Below are 14062 nucleotides of genomic sequence, written 5' to 3' on the forward strand. Positions count from 1 at the left end.
CTGATGAGATGAGAACTTACAGGGACTTACCCAAGTAAGGAACATAAGTAGCTCCAAAAAAGTATGTTCTTGAACAAGCAAGGGGTCCCTTTGGTGAGACGCACTGTACTACCTGCATGTCAGAAAAAAAGTAAAAAAAAAAAAAAAAAAAGAGTAGGGACTTAGGTATGTACTGCTGAAAAATAAAAATTATATCGTTCATGGAAATCAATTTTATCGGGCGCCTGGGTGGCTCAGTGGGTTAAGCCGCTGCCTTCGGCTCAGGTCATGATCTCAGGGTCCTGGGATCGAGTCCCGCATCGGGCTCTCTGCTCAGCAGGGAGCTTGCTTCCTCCTCTCTCTCTCTCTGCCTGTCTCTCTGCCTACTTGTGATCTCTCTCTGTCAAATAAATAAATAAAATCTTTAAAAAAAAATCAATTTTATCTCACCAGCAGCTGATTTATTATTTTTTAAAGGCACAGAGGAAAAGATCACCTTTAATTATTGTTTTTCCAAAAGTATTTTGTATTGTGTATTCTTCGTTAAGATTTTATTTATTTATTTGAGAGAGAAAGTGAGAGAGAGAGACAGAGCACAAGCAGGGGAGAGGCAGGCAGAGGGAGAGGGAGAAGCAGGTTCCCAGTGGAGCCACCTAGGTGCCTCTTGTGTTGTGTTTTTAACCTTGGCGAAATTGTGAGATTGCTACTGGGTCAGCTCATGATGCTAATGAATTCACAACTTAGAAGGGAAAGAGAAAATGTGCTTGGGTTTTGACTGTCATTAATAGTCCAGAACTTTCACAGTGAGGACTTTGGCTGACATGACAGGGAAAGGTATGGAAGCAGCTACAAATTCAGGAAAGGAGGGTGTGCCCCATGTCCCCACTTCTATTTGTATTTCATCTCTGTACATAAGCCTTGGAAAGAGATTTAAAAATTCTTATTCTTCGGGATGCCTAGGTGGCTCAGTTAGTTAAGCAGCTGCCTTCAGCTCAGGTCATGAACATAGGGTCCTGGGATTGAGCCCCGCATCGGGCTCCCTGCTCAGTGGGGAGTCTGCTTCTCCCTCTCCCTCTGCTTCTCTCCCCTGGCTTGTGCTCTCTCACTTGCACGCTCTCTTTCTCTCAAATAAGTAAATAGATAAATAAAATCTTTAAAAAAATTCTTATTCTTCTTCCCTGTTTAGTTGTTTATTTATACAAAGATAGATACAGATGTCCTTTTCTTTTGAAAATCCAGCATCTCATCAGGGTTCCCAGGCTATCAGTTATAAAAAACAAAAATGCTACGAAAAGAACTAAAGCAAAAGAAATTAGTGCAATATTAATTAAATTAGCTATTAATTTAATTAGCTATTAAAAAATAGCTAAATGTGACACAAATATCCATTCTACTTCAATCTTTGAGGAAGTCACAAGAGAATGCATGGCATTTTTCTGTAATATTGTGAACACTGTGAATCCAAGTTAAAGATGTGTAATAAGGATTGTTTGGCCTACTCTATAATTCACCATAGTGCATATGATCAATATTGCCACAATCCTAAATAAAAACGCATGCGCATATTTCTATTTGTTGGTTAACTGGCATATTTCCTCAACAGAACATGTTTCTTGGATTTCCAAATTCCCCCCAATTGAAAGTTTCTTTTAAAGTGCCATTTATAGGGGCGCCTGGGTGGCTCAGTGGGTTAAGCCACTGCCTTTGGCTCAGGTCATGATCTCAAGGTCCTGGGATCGAGTCCCGCATCGGGCTCTCTGCTCAGCAGGGAGCCTGCTTCCCTCTCTCTCTCTCTCTCTGCCTGCCTCTCCATCTACTTGTGATTTCTCTCTGTCAAATAAATACATAAAATCTTTAAAAAAAAAATAAAGTGCCATCTGTATAAAGAAGATGTGGTGTATATATATACAATGGAATACTATGCAGCCATCAAAAGAAATCTTGCCATCTGCAACAACATGGATGAAACTAGAGGGTATTATGTCTGTGCCTATTGGCATTTCTGGGTTTTCAGCTTCTCCAGTATCCAGTCTGGGATATATAAGCAAAAAGGAACCCCAGAAAACTCACTGCCACTTTGTCCCTTTGGTCCTAAGCTCCTCAGCCAGCCTGACTTCTTCTACCTTCCAGAGTCTTTCCATGTTTATTTTACATAAATGTCCAGTGTTTTTAGTTGTACTCAGTAGAAGGATTTGGAAAAAAAAAATATCTCTACTCCCTCTTCCCAGAAGCAGAACTCAGCTAAATTTCCTTTAGTTTTAACGTATTTAGTGAACATGTAAGATTACACTAAGAACCCTATGTCATTTGGCATTTCCTGTGTATTCCCAGGATCCTCTGGGGGGTTAAAACGAGGTCTGCGCTCTGCCATTAAAGGGTAGTAAGATCCTAACAGCGTATCCATCCACTCAAGTAGTCCTATATTCCTGACCAGCTTAGAGGCAGAAAAATTTAGTCCATGAGAAAGTCAATCCAGAGCGACTTAGCCTCATGTTCTCCAATCAAAACTAAAAAATAGTACCTACCTCACCAGCTTTCCTGAATGTCAGTAACATTTTGAAAATACTTAAGCTTCCACAGCCTTTTATAAGCACTAGAGTCTCATATTTCAGTCTATTGTTTCCTTTAAAAGAATGTAGCAGACAATTTACTACCAAATGAAAAAGTCTTCTCCCTGGCACCCTCAATAAAAGAACAGTGATCCTCAAAGTTTATGTCCTGAAATGTAACACTGAAGACATATCAAACCTAGTAGGCTTGGAATGAGTCTATTTGTAAGTTAATTTAAAAGTCTTATTCTAATGACAACATTACTATGACAATTTAAAGAGTTTGGTTTGAGGACGTATTTTTTTAAGCTTTTTCCTTCAAATATTTAAAAATTAACTAGGATGTTTTCAAATCACACCTAGTACTTATGCAAAAATACAGTGAGTTTGCAATCACTTCTTTCACTCCAAAACAACTTCGAGCTTAAATCAATACACAAACTGGAAAGGTTCTTCTTATCCTTCCCTCCTCCCTATTTATAAAACCAATTAAGCACCAGGTAGTCAAGCTACTCACCATGTGTTTGGCAAAGCTCCCATTGGGACCAGTGTTGCGTACCAGATGCCCTTCAGAAGGGAAGTTAAAGTTGCCAGCATTCAGATTTTCTCGTGTGGAGTGATTACCAAAGAGAACGAATGGCTGCCTATTAGGGCTGGAGTGGCAAACCAAAAATGTGATTAGAAAAGAGAGTCCTAGCTAGGGCAACTTCCTAGTAAGTGGGTTCTTAGGGTTTTCAGAGTGGGTTTTCAATCCTGCTTGGAGTTTTCAGTCTTGTAGTCTGAGGAAAGAGGTCAGTACAATCCCCCTAATACTCATTGCTTGCTGGGAAGTGATGCCAGATGTCTCCAACTCCTCCTACTGACCCACAGGGATCATTTAGGGACATAGCTAAATTCAAGCCAGGTTTGTATTTTCAGCTTGTTCTACTTCTTAAGGACAAAGTTCCACAGGTCTGTCCATGATGCAGAGATGGAGCAAGGTTCCAGTTTCATACAACAGCAATTTAATAGAAACAGAAATTTTAAAGGATGACACCAGTTGTGATGCTCAGACTATAGGCAGACAACAGAGGCATTAACTATTCTGGAGCAGCTTTTAGGATGGGAGGAGAGTAGGGTTGCAAATATCTCACTGCCACTTACCTGCCCTGCATGCATCCCCTTCTTCTGTCTCCTCTCTTGGTTAGACTTGTCTGTTTTAGTTTTTTGCTGTCACTTTCTGCTCACTTCTCAGTCCACTTCAGTTGACCCCTCAGTCATTTTACTCCAATTACTCTTGCAAAAGTCACCATGTGACTTTCACATAGCAAATAGCAAATCCAAGGATAGGCTTCAGCCTGCCCTTCCTTGGTCTCTCAGAAGCACCCGACACCCTCTCCCTCAAAGAGCTGTTGCATCTCAGTTTCCCTTGTCAGCCATTCTCTTCCTCTATCTGCCTCTGAATATTCCCAGGGTTTTACTTTCAGCTGTCTGTCTCTCCTTTCCTCTTTCATCATCTATCCCCCATTCCCCTTCGAGTTCTTGCAATAAATAAATGGCATCATCATCCACCCAGGGACTGAGCCAGAACTGAGACGCCTCCTTAGGTCTCCTTGAGTTCTCCTGACCCTTACCTTCTAAATCCAACCAACCACCATGTTTCACTCCTATTTGTCCATTTCCCTCAACCCACATGGTCACAGGCCTCATCCCTGATGCCATCATTTCTTCCCCAAACAACCGCACTGCCCCCTCACAGTGACTGTGCTTCCACTCTTGCTCTCCTATAATCTATTCTCCACAGTTCAAAGGGGACAACTTTCATACATGGAAAGCTTTTTAATGCCTTTATTTCATTTTCTAGAGAAGGACTGGAATCTTTCACATGGCCAAAGAAGACTTGTATGGTCTGGCCTGGCCAACTTCTTTGGCTCCATGGAAGGTCACTCTCCCCCAACTCTTATATTCCACCAAACCCATCTTTTATGTTCCTTACACTCTCATCTCAAGATGCTTTTCTCCTTTTTAAAAAAGGGCCCACTAATCACCTTTAAAAAAAAAAAAGATTTTCTTTTTAAGTAATCCCTATACCCAGTGTGGGGCTCGAACACAAAACCCTGAGATCAAGAATTGCACATTTCACTGATTGAGCCACCCAGGTGCTCATCTTATTACCTTTATTCATCATTCAGATCTCCCCTCAGAGAAGACCATGTTCTCCAGCTGGAGTCTTCACAATGCCAAGTTCTTTTCTCCTTCATGGCACCAATCAGAGTTTGTAGTTATATTATTTTGTGAGGTTGCTTGACTAATGTCTTATTTCTCTACCACACTACACACTCCATAATGGCAGAGACCATGACTGCTCGGTTTTTAAAAAAAAATTTTTTTAAGTAATCTCTATGTCCAACATGGCATTTAAACTGCGACCCAGAGATCAAGAATCAAATACTCTACTGACTGAGCCAGCTAGGCACCTCCGTGACTGGTTTACTTTTTAATCATTTATTTCTTGCTTAGTATGTCGTATGTTCTCAACAAATAGTACCTAAAGGATATTTTTAAAATAGTTTCAGTTATGGACTGAATGTTTATATCCCCACAAAATTCATATGTTAAAATTCTAACCCCCAAAGTAATGGTATTAGGAGGTAGGGCCTTTGGGGGAGGTGATTAAGTCATTAGGGTAGATCACACATGAATGAGATTATAAAAAAAGGCTCTTATAAAAGAGCCTCCTGAGAGATCCCTTGTCCTTTCTGCTATGTAAGGTTATAGTGAAATGACGGCTTTCTAAGAGGAAGTGGGCCCTTATTAGACATTGGATGGGATAGTGTGATCTTGGGACTTACCAGTCTCCAGAACTTAGGGAAATAAATGTTTTTTTGTTTATAAGCAACCTAGTTTACGGTATTTTTGTCCCAGCAGCTAAAATAGATTAAGATGGTTTCCTTTATTCCCTACCCTTTCCTTAAATTGCCCTTAGTGTGTATCATGTGGAAAATTCTTTATATTTCTTGTATTATCCTTAAAAATATCTCTTTAAGTTTCCAGGAAAATAGGGGCTCTTAAAAGTAAACATGACTCTGATTCTTCTTTTGAAGCTTAATTCGAGGTAAATGACTCTTTAGGCAGAAAAAGATGACCCTAAATCCCAACCATGGCAATCTGTCTCACTTCAGATTGGACTGGATTTAGGGAAGAAAAGAGAGGAAAGATCTACTCTCATCTATCCATCAGAGGAACCATAACCAGCAGGGGCCCTGCCAATTACCACGATAAGAGAAATGCTAAAGGAAATACCTCAAGAAAACAAATGTAGCAACCCTAATGCTCCCTCTCTTTCTGGGGCTGGACATTTAGGCCTAAACCTTTTTACTCCCCGTAACATGCTATGGATCCCTGCCTAGCCCTTGGACATTCTGTTTCCTAGCTTCGCTGGGGGTAGGGATGGAATATAAAATTCCTTTCTTTAGATTTCAGCAAGTTACAATGTTTAAAAAGCTAGTTTACTATAAACCTGTATTTTAAAAATTTATTTTTTAAAAAGGTTTTGTTTATTTATTTGAGACAGAGCAAGAGAGAGACAGCATGAGTGGGGCAGAGGGAGAAGCAGGCTCTCCACTAGGCAGGGAGCCTGATGTGGAACTTGATTCCAGGACTCCGGGATCATGACCTGAGCAGACGGCAGCCGCTTAACTGACTGAGCCACTCAGGTGCCCCTAAAACTGTATTTAAAAAAAATATACAGGGGCGCCTGGGTGGCTCAGTGAGTTAAGCCGCTGCCTTCGGCTCAGGTCATGATCTCAGGGTCCTGGGATCGAGTCCCGCATCGGGCTCTCTGGTCAGCAGGGAGCCTGCTTCCCTCTCTCTCTCTCTTCTTGCCTCTCCATCTACTTGTGATTTCTCTCTGTCAAATAAATAAATAAATCTTTAAAAAAAAAATATATATATATACACACACACGGATGGGGCGCCTGGGTGGCTCAGGTCATGATCTTAGGGCCCTGAGACTGATTCCACACTGGGCCCCACATGGGCTCCCTGCTCAGTGAGAAGAACTGCTTCTCCCTCTCTCCCTCTGCCTCTATCCCCCACTTGGGCACTCTCTCTCTCTCAAATAAATATTTCAAAATAAATATATATGTATATAAATAGAAAAGCAGTAAACGGACAATTTTTCAAGGTATGAATTTCTTACCCTGTGATGACTAAAGTCAATTTGTATTTTCCTGACTCTACCTTAGGGACTTAGATGCTCCCTCACAACCACCCTCCTGGTCAATCCCATTTTCTCTATTACCATTCACCTTTCTTCCCCAAGAAACTTACCTGTTTTCAGTTATATGGCTGGAGATCATTCCATGACTGAAGTAACTTCTGAATGGCTAAAAAAGAAGCCAATATTGTCTATCTTAAGGTCATAATTTTATAAAACAATCACAAAACCCCCTCATATATGTACATATGAATGTAGGTATTGTGTGTGTGTGTGTGTGTGTGTGTGTGTGTTTGAGAGAGATGTTTACAGATTATTGTAAAAACATGGAATGACAAATGTAGTAGAAAGCAACATGAGTTTTTAGGGCAGGTAGCAAACAAACAAAAAAACAGCAAAAGAAATAAAGAGGCTGCAAAAGAAAATGGAAGGTAAAGAAAATCACCACCTACGGTCCAAGTTACTAATCATGTAGGAATTTTCCCTGCTATTAAAAATTTGTTTTTCTACATTTCTAATAAAGGAATATATTTTAATTCTAACACACCAGTTTATTTTTATATTTTTTTTATTAAAGAGTTTATTTATTTATTTGAGAGAGCGAGAGCATGCAAAAGCAGGGGTAGGGGCAAAGTGAGAAAGAAGCAGACTTGCCACTGAGCAGGGAATCCAATGCAGGGCTTGAACCTAGGACCCAACATATTAATTTAAAATCAGCATTGAGGGATGCCTGTGGTTAAGTCGGTTAGGTGGCTGCCTTAGGCTCAGGTCACAATCCCAGAGGCTTGGGATTAAGCCCCACGTGGGGCTCCCTGCTCAATGGAGAGCCTGTTTTTCCTTCTCTCTTTGCCTGCTGCTCTACTTATGCTCTCTCTCTCTCTGTCAAATAAATAAATAAAATCTTAAAAAATAAGTAAAAAATAGGGGCGCCTGGGTGGCTCAGTGGGTTAGAGCCTCTGCCTTCAGCTCGGGTCGTGGTCCCAGGGTCTTGAGATCGAGCCCCACGTCGGGCTCTCTGCTCAGTGAGGAGCCTGCTTCCCCTCTCTCTCTGCCTGCCTCTCTGCCTACTTGTGATCTCTGTCAAATAAATAAATAAAATATTTTTTAAAAAATAAGTAAAAAATAAAATCTGCATTGAGAAAGAATCCACAGAACTTAGAAGTACACTGAAAGAAGTTTCCCAGGAAACCACAGAAGTATTTCTCAGCCTTGGTGTGTATAGTACTAGGCTAAACACTAATCTAAACTTGATATGCAGGGTCTGTGTTAAAAAGGTTCAAAAATTCCTTAATACCCACCAAAAGGCAATTTTAATCTACTTAAATAACATCTATTGTTCTTCCCACACCCTGATTATGTAAGTAATATATGCTTATTTAAGAATTTAATAAAAACCACCTACAATCTCCAATAACTGTTAACATTTTGGTATATTTTCTTCCTATGATACATCCATTGTATATGGTTGTATCAAAGTCTACTAGTTTTCTATTCTTGGAAATTTGTATTGCTACTAACTCTCTTATATTATGTATAATACTGTAATAAACAACTTTTCATAAATTTTATTTGCAGCTCTGATTATTTCCTTAAAGCAGATCTGGAAATGAAATTTTAGGGTAAACAGGCAGAACTATATTGCCAAACTGTTTTTTGAAGAACATCTGGGATGCCTGGGTGGCTCAGATGGTTAGGCATCTGCCTTCAGCTCAGGTCATGATCCCAGGGTCCTGGGATTAAGCCCTGCACTGGGCTCCCTGCTCAGCAGGAAGCCTGCTTCTCCCTCTCTCACTCCCCCTGCTTCTCCCTCTCTCACTCCCCCTGCTTCTTTTCTCTCTCTTGCTCTTTCTCTAATAAATAAGTAAAATCTTTAAAAAAAAAAAAAAAGAAAAGAAAAATGGTATTTCATTGCTGTTTTATTATATGGTCCTTTGATTTCTAATGAAGTAGAGTATTTCAGATATAGTCAATGGCCATCTGGATTTCCCTTTGGTAATTAGCTGTTTACTTACATCCTCTGGATGTTCATCAACTGGAGTTTGGGGTTCACAGATCTTACTGATCTGTAAAAACTCTTTATATGTATGTTAAAATAGCTAAATTTTACTGAGGGTTTACCATGTGAACTGTGATAACCACTTAAATGCATTATCTCAAGTAGCCCTAATAACCTATAAGGTTTATTCAATCACTCACCTGTCCAGTTATTTAATACTACTGTACTAATACTAAAATGGGGAAAACAAAATGAAAATAAAATATAAAGTGAACTTCAAACATGAAAACCTGTTCAACCATACTCACAATTTCAAAAATTCCATTTCTTATCTATAAGACTGTGAAAAATTCGAAAAGTGTGACAATACATCCTACTGGTGAGGCGGTGGTCAAACAGGCACTCTCATATACAGCTGGTGGGAATGCAAATTGGTCAACCGTCATGAAGAGAAATTTGGCAATAGCTAACACAACTAAATATGCACTTACCTTTCGACCCAGCAATCACATTATGAGGTATACAAACCTCCAACAATTTGAAAACAAGAAAAAAGAATCCAGAAAACTGAAAAGGGCATCAGTGAGATGTGGAACTACTTCAAGTGGCCTAATACAGAGGTAATTAGAGTCTCTGAGAAAAAAGGTAGACAGAAAAATACCTGGACAAATAATGGCCCAAAACTTTCTAAACTTGATTAAAACTGTAAATCCACAGATCCAAGAAGCTCAACAAAAGCCCAGCACAAGAAATTTGAGGAAACAACTCAAAACTAGTAATAAAAGAGAAAATCTTAAAAGCAGCTAGAGGAAAAAAAAAAAAGACCAGTTATATACAGAGGAACAAAGATAAAGAATAAAAATTAAGATGAACATTAAAGATAAAGAGGAGAACATCACAAATAATGCAAGGGAGAAGATAGTGGAACAGCATCTTCCAGGTACTAAAAGGAAAAACACTGTCAACCAAGAATTCCATGCATGGAAAAAATGTCTTTCAAAAATGAAGGTGAAATCAAAATATTTTTTCAGACATATGAAAGCTGGAAGAACTCATCATCTGAAGATTTGCACCGTGAAAAATATTAATGGACACTCTTTAAGGAAAAGGAAATCATACTGAATGGAAATCTGGATCTACACAAAGGAATGAAGAACATTGAGAACAGTAACTACATACACAAATACATGAAATTTTTAAAATTACTTAAATCTTTTAAAAAAGTATTAAAAAGGATTAAAACAAGATTAAAAAGAGAATTAAAAAAAGAGAACTGACTGCTTAAACAAAAATAATAGCAATGTATTAATGAGGTTTATAAAATGTAAAAGTGAATGCACGACAACAAAGATCAACACCAACTCCAAAGGCTGAGGACTGGCAGTGCAAGCCCAAGGCAGAATCAAGTGTAAGCTCAAGACCACTCCTCTGATCCTCCCTGTGACTAACTCTGGGGACCGGCCTATGCCCTGGTTCTTGATTTAGATACCTTAGTTTACTCATAGAGTGAGTTTTACACTAAATCTAGTAATTTCGCCATTGTTTGCCTGGAAAGAAAACTTACCTACGGGTTCAACTGAGGAAAGGAGTGCTACTCACACGTGGAGAATTACTTTTAGGCCTAGTAACTAGCAACTAGCACCCAACAGAACTCCTTTCCGACAGAGGTACCACCAGACTCTAAAATGAGCATTCTTCTCATATAGAAGCTGGCACAGAAAAACAACTTCTTTATAGAGGTTGGTAGGTTGGTATGGAGGCTAAAAACTTCTTTACAGCACACAACAAAGCTTAAGGCAATAATAACCCAAACATATAAGGATTGGTACTGCTGAATTTTGAAAAAAATTAACAAAACTAAAACAGAAAAAATAAATAAGTTAATCAGTTTTTTCTCTTAGACCCTTTCCTTACATACCTCACCCGCCTGAGATTCAGAAAGTTCCAGGAGGAAAGGAATTTCTGTATCAAAATTAGCAAAGAAGCTAGTCCACTGATGTTCAAAAGCCACCAAATCCTAGGAAGAAAATGAAAAGGATAATGCATTTGGTCACATTCAGAGGTACTTTAGAAAACCAGACTCATGAAACAGCATCAGCTATCAAAATACCAGATCACTTAAATATATTTTAAAAGTTAATAGCAAACTACAGATACATGTTATCACATAGATGAACCTCAAAAACAACCAAAAGAGGCCAGATATAAATGACCACCTGGTGTATGCTTCATTTATATAAAATACCCAGAAAATGCACATCTATAAAGACAGAAAGTAGATTAGTGGTTTGAATGAGGCCAGGTAGAAACAGAGACTGATTACAAGTTAACACAAGGGAATTTGAGGGGTTGATGAAAATGTTCTAAAATTCGATTGTGGTGATGGTTGTACAACTCTAAATTTCACTAGAAATTCCTGAATTATACACTTTAAAATGGGTAAATTTTATGGTATATAAATTATATTTTAAAAAAGTTATTTAAAAAGAAGACAACAATGTGCACCCAGTGCCTTACTTCAGCAATCTTTATTAGAGAGAGGGACTTATTTATGAGGCACCTAAAAGATAGTAGATCCAGTGACAAAAGGTGGTCACGCCAGCGCAGCTTTGTTTAAGGACAAGTCAGATGACCTTAGTTAGAAGTTGGGTGGTGCCCTGGGTGGCCCATAGCCCTCTTATCCCTCACACCCTGCCCTAGTGGTGGTGGGGGGGGGGATTGCAAAACTCTGTGCCTTTCCTAGTTGACTCTCTGTGCAACCTCCCTACCTCCCCCATCCCAGCTGCTTTTCAGCCTCTCTCATTCCTGCTCCCAATTACCACACATTGTTTTGTGCTTCTGGCTTTCCTTTAAAACATCATTAGTTAACCAGAATACATGAGTTAACCAAAACACACCAGTTGCTTAAGATACTCATAGATGCTCACTGGAGCATCTTTACTCATTCTGTTTTTACAGAGGTAAATTACACACACACACACACACACACACACACACACACAAATAAGTGCATACTTATAACTGGTAACCTATGGTTACCTGGGTTAGACTGCTCTGTCATACCACCTCTGTCCCGTGGCCCAGTAAACTAGACCTTCTGAGTTTGGGATCCTGACCTGCCTCTATTGGGTCCAATTGGTGGCCCTGATCCAGGATCCAAGAGAGTCTGTGCATTTTGGGGAATATATGAAAAAAGATGGGGCATTCTGTTCCAAAAAATTCCCTGAGGACTTGTCAGTACTAATTACAGAATAAGGTAGAATGAATCATTAAATACTGCTTTCAGTTCCATGCTATGAGTGAAATGAAAGATGTGACGAATTCTCATACTTAAAATAGCATTATATCTGACATGTCCATATAAACACACACACACACACACACACATACACACACACACACACACACACATATGCAGATTCTTAAAACGTCCTAACAGGCTTGCATTTCTCTATGCCCACTTTATACATAAGGAGGCTGAGATACTGAAAAGTAAAGTGACCTGCCTGAGGATGGAATACTAAAGAGAAGAAGTGGAAATGTATCTAGGTAAGAGATACCCAGAACCTGTGTTTTTTCCACCAGACACACTATTCTCCACCTTTTCCCTAATACAAATGGTGCGCTTGTGGAAACAGATACTGTGTATAGGCAGAACTGGTCAGTTGCATCTAATGATGAAGAAAGGAAAGTTTATCTGCATAGACTCTTTGAGACCAAATCTAGAACACAGGCCCAGAGAGATATCAAGGTCAGATAAGCAGTAAAGGTCTGAAAGTCCCAAGAACCATGGCAGTGTGCCTTGGTTCTTGGCTGGTAGAGAAGGATACTGAACTTTAGACAGAACTCTTGGCCGTAGGCTGGCATCCAGCTTGCTAGTGGTTCGAAGTCTGTATCATGGCACCACCAGTAAGCTGACCTGGCTTAAGGACTAGGCAAGGGGAAAGCACTCATGTCTGAAGAGTTGCTCACAATGTTCAAAAGGAGAGGATTCTGGGGCTTTCTGTGTATTTCAGGGGCTTTCAGACAGGTTCCTTCCCTGTGGCTAGAACGCTCATACCCCCTCCTCCTCTGTCTGGAAAAATCTCTGATCACCACACATGACTCCTTTGGGAAGCAATCCTGAGCAATTCCAGGCAGTTATTTTCCTTACTATGTTCCACTGTGATTAGAGCAGTTACTAAAGAATACCACTATTATTGGTCTAAAAGCCCATTAAACAGTATGAGTGGGGGCCAGGTCTACCTATTTCTGTGTTTTAGCATAAGCACGGTATCCAAGAAATAGTAGGATCAAGTTATTATTTGCTTAATAAACCAAGAAGCAGGTGCGTGTGGGTAGCTCAGTCAGTTGAGCATCTGACTCTGAATCTTGGCTTAGGTCATGATTTTAGGATTGTGAGATCGAGCCCTGTGTCAGGCTCTGTGCTGAGCATGGAGCCTGCTCAAAGAGCTGCTAGCAGTGATTGGCCAGTGGGAATTAAAAGCCTAGATGCTGGGCACCTGGGTGGCTCAGTTGGTTAAGCAACTGCCTTCAGCTCAGGTCATGATCCTGAAGTCCCGGGATTAAGTCCCGTGTCGGGCTCCCAGCTCCATGGGGAGTCTGCTTCTCCCTCTGACCTTCTCCCCTCTAATGCTCTACCACTTCTCTCTCTCTCTCTCAAATAATTTTTTTTAAAAATCTTAAAAAAAAAAAAAGCCTAGATATCAATTCTGGCTTAAGATTACACATCTTGACAAAGGGGAAATAGACGTGAGCAGAAAAAGTATTTGGATGGTGGAAAGAAAAGAGGATTTTATTTTTTATCTTTTTAGATTTTATTTATTTGACAAAAAGAGAAAGGGCACAAGTAGGGGGAGGAGCAGGCAGAGGGAGAGAGAGAAGCAGGCTCCCCACTGAGCAAGCAGCCTGATGCAGGACTTGATCTCAGGACTCCAGAATCATGACCTGAGCCAAAGGCAGCAGCTCAACCAACTGAGGCACCTAGGTGACCCAAAAAGAGGGTTTTAGAGAAGTTTGGAGGCTATGAAACAACTCAGAGAAGGGAGAAGAAAATAAGGTAGATTCTTAAAAAGTGATATGGGTACAAACTGCTCCTTTTTCAGTAATTTTTCTAGAGACACAAAGACTAGAACTGCATTTTAAATACTTCTGGCTATTGAATTTGAATTTTATTAACATTTGTAGACTCACCGCAAGAGATCCCTGCACAAATTTATGGTTATTTTTATACATGTGTATAGTATTTTTACCCCATGTGGGGTTCAATGAGCTATTTGGAGATCTACTTCATCAGCTTGGAGAGTTCTTGGACATTATCAATTCAGATTTCCTATTGCA

The 14062-nt window shown here is 39.8% G+C and overlaps 1 protein-coding gene across 2 annotated transcripts in view; it reads right to left on the reverse strand.

Annotated features, from left to right (window-relative positions):
* DNAAF9 (dynein axonemal assembly factor 9) overlaps positions 1-14062 on the reverse strand; it is a 128321-nt gene that overhangs the window by 75028 nt on the left and 39231 nt on the right. For both annotated transcript variants that reach the window (XM_044263363.1, XM_044263362.1), the window contains exons 8-11: positions 10641-10739; positions 6840-6895; positions 3046-3181; positions 31-112 (exon numbers count right to left, since the gene is read on the reverse strand). In XM_044263363.1, the coding sequence (XP_044119298.1) occupies positions 31-112; positions 3046-3181; positions 6840-6895; positions 10641-10739 (373 nt within the window). The remainder of the gene's footprint in view (positions 1-30; positions 113-3045; positions 3182-6839; positions 6896-10640; positions 10740-14062) is intronic.

Source organism: Neovison vison, chromosome 8 (assembly GCF_020171115.1).
Source record: "Neovison vison isolate M4711 chromosome 8, ASM_NN_V1, whole genome shotgun sequence".
Classification (NCBI taxonomy): Eukaryota; Metazoa; Chordata; class Mammalia; order Carnivora; family Mustelidae; genus Neogale; species Neogale vison.